This window comes from Lissotriton vulgaris, chromosome 8, assembly GCF_964263255.1.
Source record: "Lissotriton vulgaris chromosome 8, aLisVul1.2, whole genome shotgun sequence".
NCBI lineage: Eukaryota > Metazoa > Chordata > Amphibia > Caudata > Salamandridae > Lissotriton > Lissotriton vulgaris.
In genome coordinates this window covers 1331263479-1331290966 of record NC_141696.1, presented here as the reverse complement: position 1 = coordinate 1331290966, position 27488 = coordinate 1331263479, and the positions used below count along the sequence as shown (strand labels likewise).

General features: G+C 45.4%; 1 protein-coding gene across 1 annotated transcript in view; it reads right to left on the bottom strand.

Moving 5' to 3' along the window:
* The window catches only part of LOC147698690 (matrix metalloproteinase-20-like), a 203694-nt gene that overhangs the window by 134015 nt on the left and 42191 nt on the right, over window positions 1-27488 (bottom strand). The window contains exons 3-4 of the mRNA XM_086933491.1: window positions 4455-4603; window positions 4244-4369 (exon numbers count right to left, since the gene is read on the bottom strand). Of these exons, the coding sequence (XP_086789617.1) occupies window positions 4244-4369; window positions 4455-4603 (275 nt within the window). The remainder of the gene's footprint in view (window positions 1-4243; window positions 4370-4454; window positions 4604-27488) is intronic.

Genomic DNA, 27488 nt, shown 5'->3' with positions numbered 1-27488 from the left:
GAAGTGATAGTAAATAATCACGTGACATACTTGAATCAGGAGGCATCCTGGGGCGATAAGAATGAAGATCTGAGTCTCCCGCCTCTCGCGCCTCCTTAGCGCTGACGGGCGCAGACGGGCAGACTCTGGCTTGACTCAGGCGAGAGACAGGCGCTTCCTCTGCGCGTCACCGCTGCGCGGGAGAATGTGAGCTTTAAATACAGGCTCACCTGGTGTCCACGCAGAGCACTAGAGCGCTCTGACCAGTGGCACACTTGATCCTAAACAGTCCCAAGATGGCGGCCGGGCGCCTCGAGCAACACTAATATACCATAGTAATCCGCTCAACAAGCGGTGGGGACACAATTTAAGTGCAGGTATGTGGGCAGACTGGTGGGAGTTAAAAAACAAAGATTACAATTAAATTTTTCAAGTTTTGTGAAAAACGAAAGTTTTTTTTAAAAAGTTACAGCGCTGCGCGCCTACACACACGCTAGCACTAATGCGCGTTTTAAAACAGGTACAGCTTTCCCTAAGGTCGAGCCACACTAGGTGCTCGCCTTAAATACAGGCTCACCTGGTGTCCACGCAGAGCACTAGAGCGCTCTGACCAGTGGCACACTTGATCCTAAACAGTCCCAAGATGGCGGCCGGGCGCCTCGAGCAACACTAATATACCACAGTAATCCGCTCAACAAGCGGTGGGGACACAATTTAAGTGCAGGTATGTGGGCGGACTGGTGGGAGTTAAAAAACAAAGATTACAATTAAATTTTTCAAGTTTTGTGAAAAACGAATGTTTTTTTTAAAAAGTTACAGCGCTGCGCGCCTACACACACGCTACCACTAATGCGCGTTTTAAAACAGGTACAGCTTTCCCTAAGGTCGAGCCACACTAGGTGCTCGCCTTAAATACAGGCTCACCTGGTGTCCACGCAGAGCACTAGAGCGCTCTGACCAGTGGCACACTTGATCCTAAACAGTCCCAAGATGGCGGCCGGGCGCCTCGACCAACACTAATATACCACAGTAATCCGCTCAACAAGCGGTGGGGACACAATTTAAGTGCAGATATGTGGGCGGACTGGTGGGAGTTAAAAAACAAAGATTACAATTAAATTTTTCAAGTTTTGTGAAAAACGAAAGGCAGCCTTGTTACTCCTGCTCTTGCCATATTTTATGCCGCCATTTTGAGTCTAACAACATACTCTGTGTAGCAGCTATACTACTATGCGCCGGGAAGATATCATGTAATGGGGAGGGCATAACAGCCTATTTTGTTGAAATTGTGTCCCTCTATGTGGCCGAGTACCTGAATTCAGTTCAGAGTTGGGATTGTTACCTCCTGTGCTCTCTATGCCTGATCTTTGGTTGTTCCCCCCTGAGTCTGTCTTTCTGGTTGATTCAATATAGCAGAATCAAAGGGAAGGGGAGGTTCACCTAACACATGCACAGTAGGTGCCTGTGTTATTAACTCTGTCCCCAAAGTTATGCCCCGTCATGGTGACAATGCAGCCAGATTTATAGCTATTTTTTCTTCGATTATACGTAATCTTTCCACAAAAAGTTTTAAAGATAGTTTAATGATTTGCTCCATTCTGGAACAAAGAATGTCACCCTAAATGGCTTATTTTAATGAAAATTAGGTTGTAAGTGAGTCATGACTTTCGATTTTTCACAGGCTGATTTATTTGGGCACCCCCTTTTTTTTTCTTAGTTGGTCGTTCCGTGGGGGAGTTGGTGTACCTGACTTGGGTAGGTGTATTGATCGTAGTCGGGGTTTCACCACTTACATTAACATTGTCTGCATTGCGGTCAATCTCCCCCCTGGCAGTACTGAAGGAGATTCAGTTTCAAGAACAGGTTGTAAATATCCCACCTCCCCAACTGCTAGCCTTCGCTCTTCACTTTCAATCTCCTTTGCCAGTGCAGTCACTCCCTTGGCTAGAAAAGAGTCCAAGGTATTAATAGAGTCCCCACCTTTCTCTGCATTCTTCAATTTCCGTTTCCCGATCATTTGGCTAATTGAGTCTGCAGGGCTTTTGTATCACTACATTTTTCTGGAGGTTATGCATCTTTTCATACACTAACAGGCCAGATTATGATGCTGTTGGACCTTCCATCTGATCGCTATGGCCGCAATCTGATTGAAAGTGCTGAGGAGGGGAAGGTTCCCCTCACAGTATTACGATGCAACCGCTGCTACCACGGAGGTCTCATCTACAGGAGTGCACATACCCGCAAATATGTTGCTGCAAGTGGATGCAAAACCACAAGAAACATATGATATGTACACACACTCTTGACATATGTAGGGATATGCCTTGTGCACCATGTACCCCATTGCTGAAGTGTGGCAATCTGTGCTCAGTCCAGGCAATGGGGATGCATGCCACCTACGGAGTTACCTCCATTCTGGCACCCAGAGGGTCGTAGTCATCAGGGTTCAGCTGCTGTGGAGAAAGGGCTCCATCCCAGAGACTCAGGGAGTATGCACCCTAAATACATCATTTGTGACGACTCAAGGCAGGCTTACGGATCGCCAATCGGTGATCTTTCTGCGGTCGGTCGGAGTACAGGAGGCATGCAGCATAATGCAGCGGTGGAATCGACCGCTTCCGATGAGACCGCGGCGGTAGGACTGCCTCCTACAGAACTGTGGAAGCAGGTCCAACTGGCATTGTAATTGGGGCATCATTTCTCAAAAACTACTATGCAGATTTACACCAATCAATGAAAGTAAACTTTCTGAGTACAGTTCTAAATCTCTGACAGATTTTGTGTAATTCCATTCAGCTGCTTTTCGGTATCAGAGAGCAAACATTCCTATGGGAATTAAAATGGGGTATCGGTGTTTTGGAACTGTGTTATTTCTTGGTCCGCCTTGACAGATCACTGCAAAACTGTCCAGGAAGAAGCCAAAGTAAATGGATTTTTGTTTTGGAAAGTTCCATGCACATTTGTTGAAATGTGTCAAAGTTATTGTGAAAGCTATGGAAAGTCAGACACCTAATTATACTATCCCCAGGTACCAAAGTGTGAGCGTGTGTGTTTGTGTGTATATGTGTGTCTGTCTATCTATCTATCTATCTATCTATCTATCTATCTATCTATCTATCTATCTATCTATCTATCTATCTATCTATCTATCTATCTATCTATCTATCTATCTATCTATCTATCTATCTATCTATCTATCTATCTATCTGTCTGTCTGTCTGTCTGTCTGTCTGTCTGTCTGTCTGTCTGTCTGTCTGTCTGTCTGTCTGTCTGTCTGTCTGTCTGTCTGTCTATCTATCTATCTATCTATCTGTCTGTCTATATGTCTGTCTATCTATCTATCCATATATATGTGTCTATATATATTTCAAGTGCTCCCTTGTGTCTGGACAAAGATATGCCTCTCTGAAGTGCTCCAATGATAGCGAAACACGTGTCAGGGGTTGCTTTTATGCATTCGAGGTTGGCTTGGATTGCATTTTACCAATCCAAAGCTGTAATACTGTGCCTGGAGTGGTAAAAGGTGTTATTTTACAGCTCGGTATTTATCGCAGTTTGCTAATCCTGTGTGTAAAGATTTTGCTATATAAATGGCAAAAGGCTTCATCCCTTTCTAATCCTGCATGGATGGCACTGTGCTAATCCTATCCTTAAAAACTTTGCTAGAAAAACCAACATTTGAGGTGAGCAGATACAGAGTGTCACTGGTGTTGCAGGTTGGTCTATATAGGAGCTGCTCTCTGCTCTCCAACTAAATTTGGGAACTACCCACAGTTCTCTGCTTCCTATTTTGCATACATATATGATCAAGGGATGTAGATGTGTAGTTAAGATTAGTAAATCTACATTTTGTCCATATAGTTGAAATTTCAGTAGCATTTTCAATGGGTGTTCAAAAATATAAAAATATATATTTAATTTTTAGAGGGGGTCAAAGTTTTTGTATAGTATGCCTACTCTCTTCCCATGGAACAACCAACACTACTCATTTGCAGTGTAAAAGTATCCTCAAATGTATCTAGATCTGAATTCTCTAATTGGAAATTCCTAACAGGCAAGAAATAAAATGTATAACTCTAAAGGTTTAGACTCTGGTAGTACAACAAAGTATCCCCTCCTGTTAATTTGAGTAGAACCTTAGCAAAATGCAAGGAAGAAAGTAGCTTTTCCAACCGTTGCTATGCTCGAAGGATTTTAGGTAACTTTTCACAACTATTTATGACTTTTTACTACTAGGAATTCTAATAATAATAATATGAAGTACCATTTGTACCAGCCGTCCATTTTTCAGCATTGTCGAAGTGAGTGTCACCGCCCAGTCCTTCTCCTGGTGCAAAGGCATGTGCTAGTGTGCCCCGAGGACCATCAAATGGGTAGGAATCCCCGTGATCTGATGAGGGGAGAACAGTTAAGATTTACGGAAGTAAAAGTAATATCTCAAAGTTAATATTGAGGGAGAATGTTTGGTATTGTACCTCCAGTTTCAAAAGATATCATTATATCAGCTTCACCATTGTTTGTTTTGACAAAATTCAGAGGTGTAGCAGTACTCCATGCCTTTAGTCCCATCTCCACAGCTCTGTCAACATCAGCACGATTCATACTAGGAGTGTACTTTGCAATTCTGTAAAACAGAAGACATATTGACTGGCATAGTAATCACATTTAAGCTGTTCACCATATAGTTTGCCATTGCATACAGTTGTTAACACTCTCAGCATTGATGGATTCAAGACACTCTACCCTGTTTTCATCTATTTAAGTAATTACAATTGTGGGATACGAGGGCTTTTTGCTGTGTCCCCCCACTTTTTTGCCCCCATTTTGACTAATAGATTTTGGTTATCTGACTCTGATTGTGCCCTGGGCTCTGCTAAACATACCCAGGGCCTGTGCGCTGATTAAAAGTACATCGTACTAAAGTATAATTACAATTGGTACTGAAAACCTACCAGCAAGTACCTAGTATGCCCATTAGATTTAATGCACTTAAGAGTGCACTGCTGTGTTGCCTGCTGTCATTTTAAAGACAGCAGTGCTTTCCAGGCTGCTTTTATAATGAAATTATATGCAACATCGACTTTGGGCTTTTAAGGATTTGGCCAGTTGCATTGTGAGTCTTGTAGTCCCAACTTCACAAGGAGCATCTCCGAGATTCTGGAATCATATACTGATGTTGTAGACCCTCAAATTCCCAAAAGAAACATCTGGAGAAGAAGGACTGCCTGCTGGACCCTTGGACTGCACAAGAGCGGGCTGCATTCATAAGGACTGCACCTGCTGCACTCACAAGGCTTCACAACAAAATGACTTTACCTGTCTTAAAGGACCAGGAGTGGATTCCCTGATCAACAACAAGTAGAAAGTGCTGGAAGGGCTACCTGCAACATCAACAACGAGGATAACTCCAGCTGACAAGCATCACCTGCATTTTGCTTGGATTGACCAGGTGCATTGTGGGAATTGTAGTCCTAGACCACAAAAGACAAACCAGAGCTTCTGAACCCTTGGCAGGTGTTGTGGACCACTTTCCTGTATCAAGAAACCCTTCTGGAAGTAAGTGTAAAAGGTTTATGATGTAGGTGGCTTGGAATCTTGACTTTATCTTGGTCCAACATAACCTTTTTTAACCCTTTAAGCACTATGTGCTTCTAAGGGCTAGTTTTACTTTTTATCTTTAAAAAATAATATCTCTGGTACCCTACATTGGTTTATTATCATTTTGGGTTCATTCTGATCATAAAAATAACTTATATTTGTATAAATTATTGTTGGATTTTTATTGTGTGATGTGTCTTACTTATTTCAAGTATTGGTGTTTTTAAATGCTTTACACACCTGTCTCCTAAGTTAAGTTTGCCTGCTCACAGCCAGCTGCCAAAGGTTGAGCAAAGGAATTATTTATTTAGACCATGACTGGACCTTATATTGTAGGTGTGACCTTATTACTAGTGGTATACAACTACCTACACTTAATAATAAAACACATTCCAACATTAATGCACTGAGTACAAGTGCCTGGATTTCTTAGGAATTGGTTTACATACAGGAGGAGCATAACACAAATGATTATAACATTAATGATGGAACTAATGAAGCAGAAAAGCTTAGAGAATTAGACAAAAGCTTGACAGCTATGCTTGCTGCCAATATTAGTATTGAGATGGCCTCGTACCTCTGGCAGGATACTCTAAAAGGATTTACCAATATGGATCTACACTTTGGAACTACAGATGGACTAGGCACCTGAAGAAATTAAGCTGTGGAGCATGCCCCAAGGGAGACCCAACATGCAATGGCAGTATGGCCCAGAATGATCTTCTGAGGATTTCACAGCAGCATTGTCTCCAATTTCAGACTGTGAATTGTGCAGGGCCTGCACTGGGGCCCAACTTCAATTGTGGAGGGAGCTTGAGAGTGTCCACTGGCAGACTGAAGGAATGAGCACACAGTACCTGTCATATCTGCTGTTTATGGATATGATTCCTGTTGGACTAGGCCCTCTCTGCAGGGTCACACCCTAACTTTTTGCCTTCACTCCTCCTGTTTTCTGAACCCATTTTGTTGGATTTCAAGTTCTCTGTAGACTTTACCACTGCTTAACCCCTGATATGCTAGCAAGAGAACATTTTTCAAATAAAACATGGTATTCGTAATGAATCACATAAAACTAATGAGATTCATTTAAAAAGAAATGGAATTGCAATCTCTCAAGATATTTCATCGTCCAAGGGGACATTTCCCTATTAATCTATTGTTTATGATGAACAAAATGCAGCATTATGTAAGGATTCCAAAGCCCTTACTTTGAAGATGGCTTGACCTGCTGTGGAACAGGCTGGTTCTACTTCTGGTAAAGATTGTGAATGGAGAATGCAATGAATACAGAGAACTTGCTTGAGCGCTTGAAGAACACACAAACAATGACTCTTTGATAATGTGTGAACCACATGCAGCTACAGCGACTCAGGGATGTAAGACCAGTGGTCATATGGCTTTGCGTGATGAAATATGAGATGCAATTTTTGACTCCTTTGTTTCCTTCTCAGATGTTGTTAATCATGACGGAGTGCCTATTATACTGTGATGCGTCATGATCCATCTCTTCATTTCCTTACTTTCTAGCATATCTCATAGGCCAATAATGTTCCTGAGTGGCAATGTAGAAAACTGTAATACGATATGTGTAACCCGATTGTAGGGTTTGAAGAGCCCCATTTGCTCTTGCTATACTAGATTGGATTCATTAGGAGTAAAACTATACATGATAATGTTAGAATAGCAATAACCTTGATGGAAGGGACAGAGCACGAGAACATTCCCTGTGTCCTTCTTTCTTTCGACACCTAGAAGTTGTTCAATGAGATGGAGAGGAATTATTAAGATAACGTCCCTGCACTGTTCGTTAAACAGTATAGAAGGACAACATTTGTTTAGCCACAAGCAAAGATTAAAATAAGTGGAACTCGAAACCCAACTGTAATTTTCTCTAGGTGCATAAGGAAGCGATGTCTGGATTCATCATTATGGCTTGCTTTATTCCTGGAGCCCCTAATTTAGAAATACATTTCAACTCACAGTGTACAGGGCTATTTCCAGGACTGGGGTACCACAAGTGGTTTTACTCTCAAGTGATAGTGCTAGTGAAGTGATAGTGATAGTGATAGTGATAGACTTTGCTTTTTGACCCACTCATCTGACTTATAATCTACTCAGCTGTCCACTATAAATAGCTTGTAAAGGGTTTGTGGCTTTAAAATTACCTGGTCTAAATTCACAGTATGGACCTTAAAGTGGACAGAATGACTTGTGCTGGCCTATTTAAAGATCATGGTTTGCTGTGGAATGATGTCCTGAGTACTTGAGTAGATATTGATGTAAAACTTTCAGGAAAGATGAAAGATACCAATAATACAATCCCTAAAACTAATACATTTATTATTTAAGGATTACTGTCTATAGGGGAAACGTGAAATCACCTGGTTTGAAAGAGCTCAAAACTTTAAAATATACTTGGTGCAGAAACCTCTATAATTTGCACCAACACTGTCCTTGCGAGTTCCAAAAGTTATCTGTAAAACTGGGGGCCATATTTACTAATAGTTCATGTGACGCACTGCAGCAAGGCAAGTTGCTGTGCTACGTTGCGTGTATGGGAGAGAGCTGAACAACATAATATTTACCAAGGTATGTCACTGATCAGCTCCCTGCAGGTGCTGGTGCACTTGTGGATGCTTAGCACCAATGCAGGCACTCTTGGGCCATGGTGCAAGAGTGCCTGCATTACAAGCAGGATTGCTTTTGAGCAGGAAGGGAAACATCAGTGCACAAAAACATTCCTTAAAGGAATATTCCTCTTTCTATGTGTGCAGGAACGCCCATGTAATGCCTGCTTGACGCAAAGTAAAGCAACGCAGAGCAATGTGCGGCTTTTGCATTACTTTGTATTTACCCACGCAAAACCACGCAAAACGATTTTGTGTGGCCTAGTAACTGCCAAAAATGGATTTTGCATCCAAAAGTGATGCAACCCAAACACAACATTTTAGAAAATCTTGACCTAAGAGTCAGAAATTAAAGACTTCCTTAGAAAGGCAAAATATGTTGACTGATTGTCTTTAAGTTGGTAAATGATAGTAGTTTCATTTTCAGAAATATACGATTGACAATTTCCAACTGACACATCTATCACACTTTGCAAATAACCCAAGGATAAAAGAAAGGTGGCTAATAGACATGCCACTTGTGGAAGAAATTGTTGTAAAGGGGGAGTTTAGGCAGGGGTCTCATCGTCTTATAAAGGTTTGCTTTCCATGGCTTCAACACATTCCCATGTGTACATGACTTATGGATAAGGAATCTGTGGTGGGGTGTGTGGCAATAGTAGAGCCTGAACAGCATGTGTCCATGTGTTAGAGAAATCCCTCAGGCCCCCAATAACCTTGTCAAGCCCACAAATAGAGGCTAGGATACCACAAAATACAACCCTCAGTGAGCCCCGAGCACTGCTGGTGATCCAACTTGGTGGGTGCGAGCAGGCAGGAAAGAGCCACAGGCAGAGAAGACCTGGAGGTTGGAGGTGGGTCACCTCGCTTCTATCCTGGAGCTTCAGATCTGGCCCTGACTCCATTTAGTAAGGTTGTTTAATAGGTTCTGATTCTCCTGATGTGCCCAATCTTGAAAGGTTTGAGACTTGCGGCCTGCTGACAAAAGGGTCGCCTTTTGGACTCCCGTGCCTCAGAGGCTATGGAGTGGTGGCTCTGATTGCCCTGGGGTTTCATGAAGACCAATAAGTGATAGCTGGTGCCCGTGAGATGGAGCTAGGCTTGTTGGGTAGATTAAGATGCAGAGTAGTAAATATCTAGCTCCTGCTTTGAATTTCAGTCAATAAAGCCAATGTAGAGCCACACTGCTCCATTGAGAGGGAGTGACCAACACATGAGCACTGGCTTTATGCGTGCCCTTCTTCCTGTCTCGTTTGTAAGCTGCCCACTTGTTGGAGGGGGGATCATGTACTCATATATTCCTTGACTGAGTAGAAAGTGGCATCTCGATGTTAGGACTGAGGACCTGAGACATAATTATCTGATTTAACCTTCAGGCCTCCACACCTGGTCACTTTGGGATGTGCGGTGCCCTGGCGAGGTTTTGGGGAGCTCCTCCTACTGCCCACTTTGGTGCCTGGCACATGCCATGAAGGGAAATTTGCTACTGCTGCCATCCTAGCTGTCCCACATAGGCCCATGCTGAGGTGATAATGACAGCAGCCAATAAAACCAAGTAAACAAAAACGCCATTGATAAAGCAGATGCTCCATCAGCAGCCTGAGGGGCATAAATGGCAAGTTCACAATTTAGTGTCAGCCCCACCCTACCAGGATCCTCTGAACTCCACACTTTCCACCCAGGATTGCAGTCACGATCAGCAAAGTCCGACATACAGTTATTGTTCCAATGAATTTAAAAAATACTTGTTTTAGACCTGTCATCCTTAGGGTGGTTTTTCCCCAGACATTTTGTTGATACTTTTTGTTAGCCTTAGTACTGAGTACCTCACCATTGCTGACCAATGCTGAAGTGCATGTGCTTCTCCCCTAAACATGATGACATTGGAGTACACCTGTTTGGTATATTTGTTGTACTGGTAAGTTACTTGTAAAGTGGTATACCATATACCCAGGGCCTGTACTTCATATGCTACTAGAGGGCTGCAGCACTTATTGTGCCGCCCACAGAAGTATCCTTTCAAACCTGCCTCAGGCCTGCTACTGCAGTGCCTATGTGTGCAGATTACTGCCACATCAACTTGGCATATAAATCCACTTGTCAAGCCTTAAACCCCCCTTTTATTACATATAAGTAACCCCTAGGAAAGGCCTTAAGTAACCCTAGGGGCAGGGTGCTGTGCAAGTAAGTTAGGACATGTTCCTTTATGTTCCACATGTCCCCTGGTAGTGACAAACAGCCTATTTCATTTTTCACCACTTCTCTCACAGGCCAGCATTTGTAATACATTAATACAGTTTTAAGCAGTAATTACCGATTTGAGAGGAGTAGCTTTTTCATGTTTCATTTGTTTGCAATGGTAATGATAATCATCCTTATTGGTGAAGTTGAATTCAACATTACTGTTTTAGAAATGCCCCTTTTAGAAAGGGGACTTTTCTCTGCCCTTAGTGGGAAGGAATGAAGGAAGGGGCTAACACTTCACCTGAAATAGGCAGTGTCCTGTCCCCACACAAAGGACTGATTACCCCCCCCCCCACACACACACAGATAGCCTGGCAGACAGGACTGGTTTGAAATGGATACTTGGGCAATTCAGAAAGCTGCTTTGAAGTCACCCCCGTATGAAAGGCACATTTGGGTATAGGTACTGGGTCTCTGATCCCCTAAAACCAGGCACTACTGGATTTGTAACTGAAGCTGTCCCAGAAGAGCTGCTGTGCTGCTTAAATGAATAAACTGGACTGCTGATCTGGAAGGTCTCCTTTTCTGTTTGTTGCCCTGCTGCCTTCTGCTCTCTGGCTCTGCTGAAGGAGAGCAGGACTCTGCTTTCACTCCAAGTGATCTCCAAGGTCTTTGCTGGCTTGCCTTCTGTTGCTTGAGACTCAGGGATGTCAAAGTCTCTACACCTGCTCCTGTACCTGGCTTACTGCAAGGGACCCAGATACTTGCAACAGAGATTTCAAAGCATCTCCTGTCTGCGTGTAGCAGAACCGGTGCAAAATCGGGAATAAAATCGGCACATCGCATCAGAACCAACGTTTTGCTTCCAGAGATTGATGTATTGGACAACGTATCGCCACCACTGCAGCTTGGTGAGATCGACACATTTCCTCAACTTCGTGGCAGAATATAGAGCATCGCTTAACTCCTCTCGACCCAGGCACCCGTCTTCGGAATTGATGTATCCCCTTCACTGCGTGGAGAAGTTCGACACGTCCTGCCTCTGCAGGCCTTTACATCATCACATCTCGCTGTTTGTGACCAGAAAGGTACTTTGTTCACCGGGGCCTGCATGTGCCCTGTAGCCAGCTGGCACTACATCATGGTCGACCCGAAATGTGACTGTCCTCTGGTCCAGCATGATCTAATGAAATCTTTTTAGCCCTACTTGCATTTAAGCGCTTTACTGCATTTATTCCTTTAAAATTCAATATTCAAAGTTCTATACACTGGATTTTTTGTCATTTTTATCTTGTTTTGTTCAGAATATAATAATATTTTCTTCTAAGCCTGTGTGGAGTCTTTTTGTGGCACATTAATTGTGTTGCTGTGTGTTTGTGTTGCACAAATACTTTACACAATGCCTCTTTAGATAAGCCTGCCTGGACTGTGCCGAGCTAATAGAGGGTGAGCACAGATTATCTTTTAGTATGTATCTAGTTACCCTGACTAGAGTGGTGGTTCCTGCCTGGCCTTGGTGCGTACCTCAGCTAACAAGGAATCCCATTTCTTATACTTCTTCACTTTGGCATACCTTTCAGAAAGCGCTTCTGACCATGATCATTCCCTACAAAAAGCTGAGCACAGACTCAAACAAATTGAAAACGCCCTGGTGGAGAATGTCCACGACAATGATGAGCAAAACGTATGCTGGATAGTTGGAATTGTGCCAGACCTGGCTGGGGGAGAAACTAGAGGCCTACGAAAACAGGGAGCAACAGAATACCAACATGTTATAGGCTTTAATGAAGATGTCACTAATGCTGCTCTAGAGGTGCACATCGCAGACCTGTTCTGTCAGCGGTTGCAGCTTCCCCCCGATTTCAACATGATACTGCATTGTACACAAATAGTATATTTTCCCTTCCAGTAGAAACAGAACCTAGCCCCAGATTAGTTGACATGCAGGGTTGGCTTTAGGGCAGTGCGACTGGTGTGGTCGCACTGGGTGCTGACCTGTGGATGGGTGCTAACCTCTGTGGGGTCTGTGTTTAGCAATAACTTATGATTGGACAGATGAGGGAACTTTTGCCCAGTGGTAGTGAGAGAATCCTAGGAGGCGGTCATGGGATGTGGGGGTGCCAAAAATGATTGTCGCACCGGGTGCCACCATCGCTACAGAAGGCTCTGTTGACATGAGCAAACTTTTTCAAGGTTAAAGAATCCATCATGGCAGCGAACAAGTCTCAAGACAAGATACAATTCGGAGGTGATCAGCTCTCGATCTTTCAGAATGTTTCCTCAGCTACTTTGGCCCACTGCTGCAACTTCAAAGATGAGACGTTTCATCTTGGGGAGCGGAAAATTCCCTATTGCTTGGGTTATCCACTCCAATTACTCATAATGAGAGACAACAAACAATTTTCAGCTAAAATTCTGCAAGAGGTCCAGGAACTTCTCCACCTTCCCTCAGTGGCTGGTGCCCGGACCCTCCACAGTGCCGCAAATGGCAAGTAGACGACCCAAGAAACAAATAAAGCAATATGTCTGACATGTCAACTCTGGTAAATTTCCAAGCTGGTCATTCAACCACAGTATTCAGAGGATGCTGACAGTGGCATGGCTAGACGTTCTGCCTCCCATTGACGGTCCCTGCGTTTGATCCCTGGTGGACTCATGTGAGCATAAGGGCAGGGTGTGCTGGTGATTCCTACACCGCAGGTAAAAGTGGGGGAAGGTGGTTGGGAGGTCGCCGCCCCCTACGCCACTGGATGCTTAACTGGAACAACCAGTGAGCACTCTAGGATGGGGCTGCCCCTGTTTGACTTACAGTCTTGTTGGACCGACTGAAGAGCTCCTGACTTTCAAACTTGATATATGATTTTCTGTACTTCTTTTTTGTTTTGAGAAAGGATGAAGAGTGTAATGGGTAACCTTTGAATGTATATGCAAATTGTTACTGTTTTTTACAGACAAAATATTCCTTACTACAAATCTTGAAGACTCTGGGGACTTCCAGAACCTCATCGGGAGGGGCCCCACTATCTTTCCTTTCCACTACAGCTCCTACGTATTATCTGAATATGAACATACTTTAGATTTCTGTCTATTTACTTTTCTTTTTTTCTTTTAAGTTCGAAGCTATTTGACAGAGAGATGTCATGATGTACTTGTTGAGATCTTTGGTATCCGTCTTTGGCTTACTGTTGTAGTTGCTTGCTTCATCCACATCAGTATATATTCCAGACCACCCTCCTATTTAAGACACCATACACCTGATTTTGATGCAATGGTCTGCACTGTACCTGGAAAGGAGGGGACTAAGCCTGCTGCCTTCTTACGCTATGTGCTACCACTGAGCATTTTTTTAAAACCCTTTCAGTGACTAGACTACATTGATAGTCTCCACCCTCACCATACTCACTTATGAAACGTAGGGTGCTTCTTAAGTGGGTCCGGCATAACAAAGTGGCCGTGCTGCTGCTCCAAGAAACTAATCTTTTAGGGAAAGACGCAATTAGGCTAGGATCATATTGATGTCCCATGCAGTATCACCCCACTGCCCTCAACAAGACTAGAGGTCTGGCAATTTTGTTGAGACTGGGTCTGTTCTTTGCTTTGTACAACAAAACGGTGGATAGAGAAGGCAGATTTTTGGGCCTCAACTGCATAGTGGAGACCACACGGCATGCATTACAGCAGTATTCGGGTCTTGGCTTCTCACGTTGAACCAATGGGAATCCACTGCGTTAGAGTGACTTCTACAAGGATGTGGCAGCCTTACGTGGACCAGTTTCACCTCTAACCACACAACGAATATAGGCAGGCTCAACTGTTACAGTGGGTTAGGGATAAACAGATAGAATTAAAGGCCAATAGGGACAGGACTCCATTAAAGATCTTATTCCATAAACAGACCACGGAAAAGGGACCTCTTATCGATATAAAACAATAAAACAATTACATATGGAGTGTCCCCATTATACATGGTGGCCTGGAGTGGAGACAGGATGGGAGAAAGAGGAGAGGAAACATGGGGGAACTGTGTAGGCCAGGGCAGCAAAAGTCTTCTATATGTGTGCACTATAAATATGGCTGAGATACCCGCCACCCCCTCTCAACACAATCCCCAAAAGGAGGGAAACCGGAAACAGTTCTTGAAGTTTTTGGAAGAGGGAGGGAGTGACCCTCCCCGGCCGTATTTATTAAAACAAGAAATTAAACGTTAAACAGTTCATATTAATGTACAATTTCATAACCACATTGCGATGTTTGGCTAACCTTAACAGATTCTCTAATACAGAGGTTCTCCTAGCCGAACTACCAACCTGCAAAACATTTTCTTGAAATAATGAAATTGTACATCCTAACGTTTAAGGGCCAACGGCACGGTCGTTACCGGTGTCAAGATCCCTAACCAGAAATACCCCCCCCACTTGGGAGGGGCGACAGCACTGAGGCGTACCCCACGTGCAACTACCAATTTCCCTTTGACTTGTCGGGGGCCCCAATAAACTCGACGCCACTTAAAGGTCGTTCGAGGACTCGTGTGAGTATCTAGAAGGTAGCGTAGACCTCCCCCCAAACCCCACACAACTTACCACATCTGCCGTCGCAGACGTCACTGGCCCCGGGAAATTCCCCAGGAGGGGGCTGTAACCCCTCCTACACAGGAAGGGGCCTTGACCGCCTTTCCTTTCCTTCCGGCGGCCTCTCCTTAGACAGGACCGCCTCCCCATTGAGGGGCCAATGGCCACCTCTCCCGAGCGCTCCCATCCGTGTTGGGTGACGCCCACTCATAGGGATCTTCCAATTACTGCTCACCGATCATGACCTTACCGCCTACCAAATAAATACGACAATGCTACCTAAACCAACAATCCATTGGCCACTACGACCCGAATAAGCATGCTTATAACGGACACAAAACAGAATATCTTTAATCACAGAACATACAAAAATTCGTCCAACTTTATTACACACTCAATCTCAACATGGTAATACCAACGGACACAAAAACAGAATATCTTTAATCACAGAACATACATAAACGGCCAACTTTATTACACACTCAATATCAACATGATAATGCCACAACCTGTAAACGAAAAATTAGAAGTATCGAACCATCTTAAAACAACTAGCTGTCCTCAGGGGCTGGTGGGTGGGTCAAAATTGGCTCTTCGTTCCGTCTCGAGCTCACGTGCAGCGAGGAGGTGCAGCTTCAGAGCACAGGAACAAGAGGATGTCTTCCGGTCTTGCGTCCCTTTTTATCCGTCTTCAGGGCGGGCGTAAACCCGCCCCTGCCTGCCCCGAGGGCGTGGCCAGCTGCGTCAGTGTCTAGGCCAGCCCACTCCAGGGCGGGAAAGAGCGCGCCCCGGCTACGCCGCTTCGGGCATACCAGCCGAGACGCGCCTCCCGCCCAAAATGGCTTCCCGGGGGGATCGAGGTACTCTGCCATAAGTTCGGGGGGACCGAGTGGTCGCCCCTTTCCATATGGCTGAGATACCCGCCACCCCCTCTCAACACAATCCCCAAAAGGAGGGAAACCGGAAACAGTTCTTGAAGTTTTTGGAAGAGGGAGGGAGTGACCCTCCCCGGCCGTATTTATTAAAACAAGAAATTAAACGTTAAACAGTTCATATTAATGTACAATTTCATAACCACATTGCGATGTTTGGCTAACCTTAACAGATTCTCTAATACAGAGGTTCTCCTAGCCGAACTACCAACCTGCAAAACATTTTCTTGAAATAATGAAATTGTACATCCTAACGTTTAAGGGCCAACGGCAAGGTCGTAACCGGTGTCAAGATCCCTAACCAGAAATACCCCCCCACTTGGGAGGGGCGACAGCACTGAGGCGTACCCCACGTGCAACTACCAATTTCCCTTTGACTTGTCGGGGGCCCCAATAAACTCGACGCCACTTAAAGGTCGTTCGAGGACTCGTGTGAGTATCTAGAAGGTAGCGTAGACCTCCCCCCAAACCCCACACAACTTACCACATCTGCCGTCGCAGACGTCACTGGCCCCGGGAAATTCCCCAGGAGGGGGCTGTAACCCCTCCTACACAGGAAGGGGCCTTGACCGCCTTTCCTTTCCTTCCGGCGGCCTCTCCTTAGACAGGACCGCCTCCCCGTTGAGGGGCCAATGGCCACCTCTCCCGAGCGCTCCCATCCGTGTTGGGTGACGCCCACTCATAGGGATCTTCCAATTACTGCTCACCGATCATGACCTTACCGCCACAGGTCCGGATAGTTGACCGGCTATCCGGACCCCCCACAAAGCTCCTACCTAAAGGTCATGCTTCAACGTTTTTAACCATGCTAAGAAGTCTCCTATGAGTAACTCATTTCCCACCCGAGTCAAATGCACACCATCCCCCGAATACACACTGTCATCATTAATACATCCATGCGAAATAGAATGCAATGTCCCGGAACGGAACAACCTACTCACTTTGTTATTAAGCTTCCTAACAGAGTGATTCAAAGCAGGAATAGAAATAGCCCCCCGCCATACCTTTCGTGGGATCATATGGGACCACGCAATTGTGCACCCCGGAACTCTCCTCGCCAACCAACTTACAGTGGAAAGCATTGCCTCCAGGAGAAGTCGTCTACCGGTGGTGACCAAATCATTGCCCCCTAGATGCACTATGACTACAGACGGCGGTGACCTCGTCCGCCCTAACAAATCTTCAAAATATGCTTGAAACTGGTCAATACAGAGACCGCCTCTTCCGTAGAAGGACACCCTGTACCCGTATTCCCCAGCTACGTGAATCATGTCACCTGCTTTGAATACGTCCGCGGCACGCCTCACGTATGAGTGGCCCACGACCCACACCTCCTTTTTCACAGCCGGTGATGTCTGACCGCTGTCCTGGTGTTGGGTCGACTGCAAAGTCTGCCCCGCCTCGTAGGCTTGCGCAACTGAAAACCAAACAAAAACAAGAGGCGTAAGCACATCATTACAGCTTTACAACATGTGTAACCGCACATACCTCTTATAACAATTGGAGGACCAACGCCCCACTCGTTTCACTTGTTCAACATTAAGACCCCTGGCTGTAGCTTCTGTAGCAGCCCCTATCCGAAAGGAATGGGTCCCAAACTCGCCCGGGTTCAAGCCCGCAGCGGCAATTGACATCGCAAGCACCCGCTGAAACTGAAACCTCGTCAGTGGGGTGGCGTCCGCGTGTCTCAACAAGGTCCCCCCCCATACTGCCCCCCTTCGTGCTAGGTAATCTTCTAAACACTTTACCGGGCATATGGAGGACCCGGGAATCCTGCGTATGATTATGCAGTCACCCATCCGATCTTGATCGGTCTTGGACTTGACAAAGGAGACCGTCATTGCCTCTCTTCTGATCTGAACGTGTTCTTGGCACAAACCCCCCGCCACATCCTGTTTGTTCCTTGCCACCAGTTCGCTTACTCGCATCGCCCCGTGAAATGCTAGCGTAAAAGCGGCTCGGGACAACACTGCCTCAAACGGAGATGAACATGTGGCAGGGAGTGTAGCCAACAACTGGGCCAACCTATCCAAACCTATCGGGCGCCTCTCATCTACTCTGCGACCCTCAAGGCGTTGCCACCCACGCAGCGCTTTCTGTACAACGAAAGACGCTGTCGGGTCCTGGATACTATGAGCCCTGGCAACAAAGGAAATAGCAGCACGATGCCTCTGAGCCGTAGCCACAGATTTCCCAGCCCTACGTAAGGACATCAGGAAATTCACCACCCATTCCTCATGGCCCCAAAGCTTCTCTCTATCAGTCCCCAAGAAGGCTAAATAGGACCTAAACGCCCCTTCATATGCCTTCCTCGTCCGTGGTGCTAGACTCTCTCCCACGAGGTGACGAAGTTCGGGGCACCGAGAAACCAGAGAGCTTCGGGGAAGGGTGCCGGCTCTGGGTCCGCTGAGGGAAGGAAGCCCGAGAAAGCCTGCATATGAAAACGAGACAGTGCATCAGCCGCCTGATTCTGTACCCATGGGACATGTTTTGCTCTGAACAGCACATTCAGTTGCATGCACAACAAAACAATCTCTTTGAGTAGTCTTAAAATCAGCTTACATCGTGCTGCCTGACTATTGATGCACTCAACCACAGTCATATTGTCGGACCAAAATATCACAGAGTGATCCTTGAACCCTTCTGGCCAGGTTCTCAAGGCCACCAAAATGGGAAAAAGTTCCAAGAAAGCAATATTACTTGTCAGACCATTGTCGTGCCACCACGTCGGCCACCTTTGTGCTGACCATTTTGTGCCGAAGATGGCACCAAAACCTATGCTTCCTGCAGAATCTGTCCATAGCCCCAGCTCTTCAGAGGATACGGCTGGTTTGTTCCATATGACTCGACCATTAAAGTCCGCCAGAAATGCTAACCAAATACGCACGTCCTGGCGGACCTCAGCCGATAGTCTCGTGCGGTGGTGGCCCTCCTTTAGGCCGACCATAGCTTGTGCAATTGAACGAGAAAAGGGGCGGGCCATTGGTATAACTTTCAGGGCAAAATTCAACTGTCCCACCAACTGCTGTAACTGATGCAGCGTAATTTTTGACCCATTTAGACACTCTTGCAGGGTTGCCCTGAACTTTAACACTTTGTCAGCTGGCAAACGAAAACAACCTTCTCTGGAGTCTAACTCGATCCCCAGAAACTCGAGGCGAGTCGCAGGACCCACCGTCTTACCTGGTGCCAATGGCACACCAAACTGTTTCATTAATAAACAAAATTCGGCCAAGGCCCGGCCACATTCAAGATCCCCGGCTGCCCCAAGGAACAGAAAATCATCCAGGTAATGCATTACATTTTGGAAACCCGTCTTCTTTGTGAAGACCCATTGCAGAAAACTACTGAATTTCTCGAAATAGGCACAAGATATAGAGCACCCCATCGGCATACACTTATCCATGTAAAAACAACCCTGAAAATTAAATCCTAGGAGACGCTGATCGTCCGGGTGTACCGGGAGCAACCGGAACGCTGACTCGATATCTGACTTCGCCATCAGCGCCCCGGGCCCCAGGCGATTCAAAATGGCTACGGCCTCATCGAAGGATGCGTACCGCACCGAACACACTTCTGGGTCTATTGCATCGTTTACAGAAAGACCACGTGGAGCTGACAAATTATGAATCAATCGAAACTCACCCGGGTCCTTCTTGGGGACCACCCCTAAAGGAGAACAAACAAAATACTGTACCGGGGGTGCAGAAAACGGGCCGGCGACACGACCTCGGATAACCTCTTTCCGGATCTTCTCCTGTACTACAGTCGTATGCTGCAGGACGGAAAGTTGATTTTTGCATATCCCGACACCCTGAAAGTCCCCCACCGGAATGCGGAAACCATATGAAAAACCGTTTCGCAGCAATCCAGCAGAAGTACGATCTGGGTATTCACTGAGCCAGGGAATCATCGCCAAGGTATCAATCGGGGTTGGTAAAGGCGCCCCTCGGACTATGTTAGACCTGTTTGGCGCCTCCCCTACCCCCCTTCTCACCCGTTCTGGCTCTGCACGAGGACTCAGGATGGGACGAACCGCAACCACTACATTCGTGCTTGAATTTACACGATCCCTGTGGCCTAGTACATTTACCTTTGTTGAAATTGAAGCAGAAACCCTTTTTCCCTGCATTACCGGCAGATCTCGAGTAATCGTCGGTACTCGTACCTGACCGAAAGGGCGTCCCCGCATATTGGCGGGAGGACTCACCAACATTGCTCCCCACCAACGGCATTTTCAACATTCCTGACTCTTTCATTTTATCCCATGTCAAAGAATCATAACAGTCCCAGGTTAAACTTTTGTTATGCTCCTTCGCCTTCCTAAAGAGATTATCATAACAGAACCAGTGGTTACCCTGGTGAGACGTCGAGTACCCCATAATTCGTGACTGATAGATTGGTAACTCAGAAAGCAATTCAGGCCTACGTTCCCCTAAGATCGACGTAAAAATCCCCCAAGCATTGCCCCAATTGCCAATATTCTCATTTACTTTAAAGGCGGCCATTTTTGCGCGCCAAACACTCGGATGCATCAGATCCTTCTGACCTTTAACATGCTCCACCTCATAATGGTCGACAAGCAAGGAGAAAATGTTCACATATTCCCCTGCCCAAATCTTTTCCTTTATTGCCAAAGGAACATGTTGCCCCAACTTTTCTCTACGAGAGGGTGCTGACTCGTCCCTCGCGATCGGCAATGGCCGCTTACCTGCACCGGACGTTGCTTCTGTGGTCGCAACCGGGGCCTGCGGCTTGTCTATCACTGCCGCCGGCGCGGGCACCTTGGCTGCATCTCGCTTCTCGCGCAACTGTTTCATCAGCGCTTGTGCCTCGGCAGCCGTGGCGCCCTCGCTACTGTCGCCCAACCACGCTGCTAGCTGTGCCGCCAGCTCGGGGGGCATATCCTCAGTGGATGTCGGGGTGACCACGACGGGAATCGGATTCCCCTCCACCGGTACCGGGGTTGGCGCCTCGAGCGGGGTACAGGGAACAGGGACGTCTCCCCCGGCTGGTCCCCTCCTAGGCCTCTTGGCTCTCCCTCCAGGGGTTGCTCCAGCCGATGGACGCTCCGATCCCCCCTCCCCATCTCGCTTCGCCACCTGCTTTCTCAGTTCGGACATCTCCTTCATGAGGACCCGAACCATCTGATCCGTCGTCATTCTCTTCGCGCCTTTTTTGGGCATTGTTTCCGACCAAGTATCTAGAAGACAAAAAGAAAGTTTAAAACGCTCAAAATTGGCTCTTCGTTCCGTCTCGAGCTCACGTGCAGCGAGGAGGTGCAGCTTCAGAGCACAGGAACAAGAGGATGTCTTCCGGTCTTGCGTCCCTTTTTATCCGTCTTCAGGGCGGGCGTAAACCCGCCCCTGCCTGCCCCGAGGGCGTGGCCAGCTGCGTCAGTGTCTAGGCCAGCCCACTCCAGGGCGGGAAAGAGCGCGCCCCGGCTACGCCGCTTCGGGCATACCAGCCGAGACGCGCCTCCCGCCCAAAATGGCTTCCCGGGGGGATCGAGGTACTCTGCCATAAGTTCGGGGGGACCGAGTGGTCGCCCCTTTCCAGAAAACTCATATAAGATCCTCACCTGACAGTATCTCACTAAAGTCTGCTTAGAGGTAATGGGATGGGGATCAGAGCTGTGTTGGATGGGATGTGGTAACATGTGGTGGGCTCGCCCAAGGCTTCGCAACTACTGGGAAGAGGTGACCCATAGGAAAGAGTCGTTACAGGAACAAAACTCCAGCTGAACCCTTCTATCCTTTTACTCTGGCTCCTAGGGGCCGATTCACAGAACTAACTTAAGACAAAATCCTAAACTTACTACTTTTGGCATTCACAGAATCAACTTACTACTTTTGGTATTAACAGAAGTTAGGATTTTGTCTTAAGTTTGTCTTAAGACAAACTTAAGACAGACTTAAGACAGACTTAAGACAAAATCCTAACTTACGTCTGTCTTAAGTCTGTCTTAAGTTTGTTTTAAGACAATCTAAAAAAAAAATCCTAACTTCTGTGAATACCAAAAGTAGTAAGTTTAGGATTTTGTCTTAAGTTAGTTCTGTGAATCAGGCCCCTAGTGAGGAGTCAATTTATCCTTCCACATGCAAGTGGATAGTATGTTCTTAAATCCAGAATCCTCCTTGACTAGTCCATCGACCCTTTGGGCAAATGGGCCATAGCCATATGATAGAGGTACAGGCTAATAATTGTTTATTATTATAGCATACGACTGTTTGCCCCTGTGCACTATGGTACAGTTAAGACATCTATGTTGCAATGTGCTGTGACCGTTTAATATCGCGCTGGCTTACATATTTTTTTTAAATTACAATGAAATATCCACGCTGTGTTTAGCAACTCAAATCTGCCTATGGCAGGATGCTTGTAACGACACTCGTGGACATAAACACAGATTTGAACAAGACAAGGAACCTGGAACACATGATCCTAGAAGACCCCTGGTTGATTATATGGAAGAAGGCAACAAAAACATCTTTATTTTTAACAATGAATTTTTAACAATGTCTAAAATTTTATTAAAGTTATTCAGATGGTACCTCGTCCAGATTGTCCGTGATGGAGCGAGCTTTAGAAAATATTTTATTCTGGCTTGTGATGTCATACTCTCATAACTTGAAATAACATATTAATGAGTGTTTGCATGATTTGTTTGATTAACTCAACCTAGATTAAGTTTGCACCACACATATACACGCGGGAAACTAATTACATGTGCTCTTGTTGCATTTGCAAGTCTGTTTTGTAACACATAACTAATATTGTTTTGTTTGTTATGTCTGTCCTATTGTCTTTGTCACTATTAATATGCAGCTGATCATTCATGGCATGTGCTTTTTATATGTACTTACATGTATGTCCTATGTTGTGTTTGTCTGTCTGTGTATCATTTAATCATCTTTTTACTCTTTCAGAAACATAAAGCTGGATTACATGAAGAATGGTAGTTATTTTATGTGTTGCTTTATTTGTTTGCTTTTGCTAAATGTCTTTTATTAGTGGGTTAATTAATAATTAGCAAGGGCTGGGTGGTACAGAAGGGTTTGTTTTACCTGAATTAATTATTCTTTTGTGTTTGTTTAAATAATTGTTTTCTGAAAAAGTGACGCAAGCTGAAAGTGGCGCAGTGACGCAATCAGAAGTGGCGCAGAAAAGGCCTGTTGTTGTTGAAAGCCACATGAGAAAACCATATTTTGAAGTGGATGATAAACTTTTATTTTGAAATCACTTAAGAATGAACTGCTAAAGACAACTCTGTGGAGTGGGTTTGGATGTGCCACGGAAAGCTCAGAACGGTCTGGCTCAAGGTTGAAAGGAAGAGACGTGACAAGATTTTGTATTGCTTGAACATTTTTGCTACAAAATGTAGCAGACTAAGGAACTGTCGCCAGGATTCTGTGCATGAACAATGACTCTGTGTAAAGCCTGATCTCGTGGTGGAAGATGTCACAGTTTACTGTGGCGTGAGGTGATTCAGCCAATGGAGAGCCAGAATTCAGCTGTTGGAATGTGAAATTAGTTAGTTTAGCTGTAGTTTTAGGGTATAAGAATTAGCTCAAGGAGCAAACTTTGGGCTTACGCTTCTTGATACCAGAGGGACGTTCTGCTGTCCAATGATTACACGTAAGGAAATGTAACTTTTAAGATTTTGTTTTCAGGCGATAAGGGTAGAGACAGAGAGTTAGTTAGGTTTTGGAAATGCTCTCTTTCACTTATTTCTGCTAATGAATAATATTTTCTTGAATTAAGCTCTCTTTATAAATGCTAAATAAAACTTTCTTATGACTTTTTCTAATGCTTGCTTAATAAAGTTCCAAACCTACGTTTTCTTAAATATGTTTTAATAAACTTTTTAAAATGACAAGCTGGTCTTGTTTATTGTAGATAGTTTATTGCTTAAAGTCATACAACATAATGATCCATTCACCTCACTCTCTATGTTTTATGGGCCTGGTATTGATTGGTAAGTGTGATAGTGGATTGTAAAGAATTTTAGTTGCTGCGCTGCATCATCCGAGAGGTGTGCTGGGTGCTGCGGGTGCAAAGGAAGGGCCTGGGGCCAGAGGAGAATGCTGGAAACTTTGCGGTGGGTCTGTGTTATAGCGGGCAGGGCTTAACAAAGGATTGCACAGTGACTTTACCCTGACGCATTTTATTCAAGACAATAGAAGACAAGGCCTCACCTGGCAGAGGATGGTTTTTGCAGCATGTAATGTTTGTTAAAAGTCCAACGAACCTTGTTATACTAATGAAACGTATTTACACTCAGTAAGGAATGAGAGGAATTTTCTTGGTGGAAGTAAACGAAAGTCGAATTTTAAATCTATATATGTAGGCTTAATTCAATTTGAGCCCATTGCCCACCTTTGCAGGGACCTTGTTCAGTAGAGAGGAAAAGTGGTCACCTTAGAGCAATCATTGACATAAGCCCACACTGCACAGAAATGCATATTTTGCTGCTGCATTTCAATGTATACATCTTACTACTCAAAGGAAAGAAAGATGAAACTCATAAATAATGAGGGGTTGACTATTTTTTTAAATAATCTATGCATGCCTTATTTCTACTCACTAACTTCTAATCTTAACTTTAAAATCTTGTTAAAAACTCGAATTCTTCTGCATTTGCACATTTTGTTAACTTGAATAACTCTACTACAAAAGTTGCAGTCTAGGCTTTCTGACTCTAAAGTGTCTTACGGTTCTTTCTTTTAGTCTCCCAATGCAAAAGTTTTGATACAATTAGAACTTTTTATTTCAATTTCTTCAAGCAAAACACAGGGGTCTCAGGCTCTGTCCCAGCTTCTGATAGGGCTATGCCCTCAGCCCTAAGAGAAGCTGGTTGAGGCGAGCCTTTCCCTCTTATTTCGGCCCCTGCTGTTCTGTCTGGGTCCTCATTTCCAGTATAGAAATCGTGTCTTGCAGGGTCCTATGTCTAGTACTGCTGTTCGATACCATGAGTGTGCTTGTGAGTGAATGAGACTGAGTGTGAATCAGTGAGTGTCTAAGTATTTGTGAGAGTGTGAGAGAGTGAATGATCGTGAGAGAGTGCATGAGTGTGACAGGGAACGTTTGAGAGAGATAATGAGTGGGAGTGAATATGAGTGGAAGTATGGAGGAGTGTCAGTGAGTTAAAGAGAGTGAGAGCCAATGAGTCTGAAAGAGTGTGTGTGTGTGTATGTCTGTGAGTGAGTGGGAATCATTGAGTAAGTGTGGTGAGTAGGGGTAAGAAACAGTGAGTGAGAGTAAGGGGGATTGTAGTGTGACTGAGGGAGAAGGAGTGTGTGGGAATAGGAGTGTGGGTGAGTTAGAAGAAGAGAGGAGGTGTTAGGGCTAGTTAGTGAGTATTTGTATGAGTGAGAACATGTAAGTGAGAAGTGAGCTAGTTCAAAAGAGTACGAGAGGAGGAGTGAGTCTGAACAAGAGTGAAACACACATACGATCATTCTTAGATTATTGTTCATGGCAACATTTTGGCAATGACATGTTGGATGTAATTCTTGGCATAAGGGAAAGCACCCATTGCAAAAAAGCAGGTGCGGGCATACTAGAGGTTATATTTGCTATGCAAGGGAACAATGTTCGTTAAATCACCTAACAATTTGTTACTTAAGTATGTACATCAAAAATATTTTGGGAAGAGTTCATTCATCAAAATCTCCACTGGCAGCATCTATAGACCCAGCTCCATATGTCTGCTGCCCAAGGTCGAGTAGCCCCCCCTCAAGAACATTTCTGAACTGTAGAGCATTTATGCACATTGAAATTGCGAACCCAGGCACAGAGGATGTGTCTTCTTGGACATGCCATGTTTTGCATAGGTGGGGTAATCACCTAAGCAGCGCTAGTCAGGAAAAGGAAATTATTCAATCTTGAAGAAAAGGTGTGTGCCCTAGTGAATCAACAGTTGCTTTAGAATTCAGCTGTACTTGTTGGCCATTCCTACAAGCAATTACTGAAATGTCTTCATTGTTATCAAACACTCATACATTTGGTTCAAAATTCCCCACAATTCCCTTCACTAAGGTTGGGTGAAAAGATCAAGAGTGATATAGGAATGGAGGTACATCCATTCGGTTTCTGTTTGAAGTGTGTGGGAATTCTCCAAATTGCGTCCATAGTTCCAAAACAGGGTGCTTCACACTTCATGTCCCTCTGCCATGTGTATGACAATTCTGCGTGTTGCTTGGCTTCAGATCTGGTGCAGAAAATTAAAAGACTTTATCAGCTAGTCTCACTGTGTGGAAAATACTGTTGTGTTAGGCAATCTGAGTGGTCACATTGCAACCATTCAGCAGAGATCCTTACATTCAGGCCTCTGTGATTGGCCAAAAGACAGCTAATAAAACTCGCTAAAGACCCAGCTTCGTTCCTGTACTAGCTATCAATGCTTACTTTGAGCCGGTGGTTTCCGGTGCTCAGCACTGAATTATCAACGCCGGTGCTTTTCATGAGCACCAGTTAAGGACACATTCATTTTTGGTAGGCACAGGAAGATTAAGAATCACAGGACATTGAGCCAACGCCAAGACGTGAACCTGGTTCCCTAGCTCGGAACTTGACAACTCTGGCCATTAAGCCACATGCTCTCCCCACTTTCATGGTTTGTAGTTGCTTCTGTTTTAACCCCTCCCATGCTCATGATGAGCTGAGCTCGTCATAACGGCCGCAACGCTCGCATGCTGGGCTAATTCCCCCGCTGTGCTGAACGTTCTACAGAAACAGGTGTGGCCGTGACGAGCTCAGCTCGTCATGAGCACACGGCCACCGTGGCTCATAACAAGCTGAGCTCGTCACGAGCCCCGGGGCGCTGTGCGCGCCCCCCCCACCCCCCAGCACAGCGGGGGAATTACCCCTGCGGCCAAGGGGTTAAGCAGCGCTGACAGGAGAAATAGGCTGGTGCGAGCTGTCTCCTGAAAGGAGCCCTGGCACTTTTACGAATTAACCACTGCTAGCTGTGTTGTGAGTCCAGAAATCAGAGAAGCTTGTGAGTGTCGCTCTGCTGACTGTGGATTGCAAATTTACTTAAATTTATGTCCTGATGCTACCACTCGCCTGCGAATGGTGAAACAGATAGTTCTATCTGTTTCACAGCCTGGCTAAAAAACTAACATTTCTAGCCTTGCCAATAATTAATGGAAAATAATAATAGATGATTATTTGTCCTCAATTTCACTTATATCCAATGTTGACATGAATGGTGTGCCCATATTCACGGAGGAGTAGAGGTGCGGTCTGGTCTGGTGCTGCAGCGGCCGTGTTTTACCGCGAGCCGAAGCTGATCTGAAAGCCGCTCCCATGCCGCTACCTAGCCGCCACCAAGCTGTAAGGTGAGCCGCTGAGCGTGACATAGTGCAAGGCAGAGTGAGGCGGTCGCAGCGGTGCAGCGATGCAGTGGAGCGTCGTAGCGCTACCGACACCAAAGCAGAGGGGGACTTTGCAAAGTGTGCTGATTTGGAAACTTGAGCTGTAGCAGCACTCGTGGTGGCATCATGAAGCACAGTGGAGTGTTGTGAAACCCTGACCCGCATTTCGGAGCCGCGCTTGGAGAGCAGGGTGAGAGACGCTCTCGGCACACGCAGTGT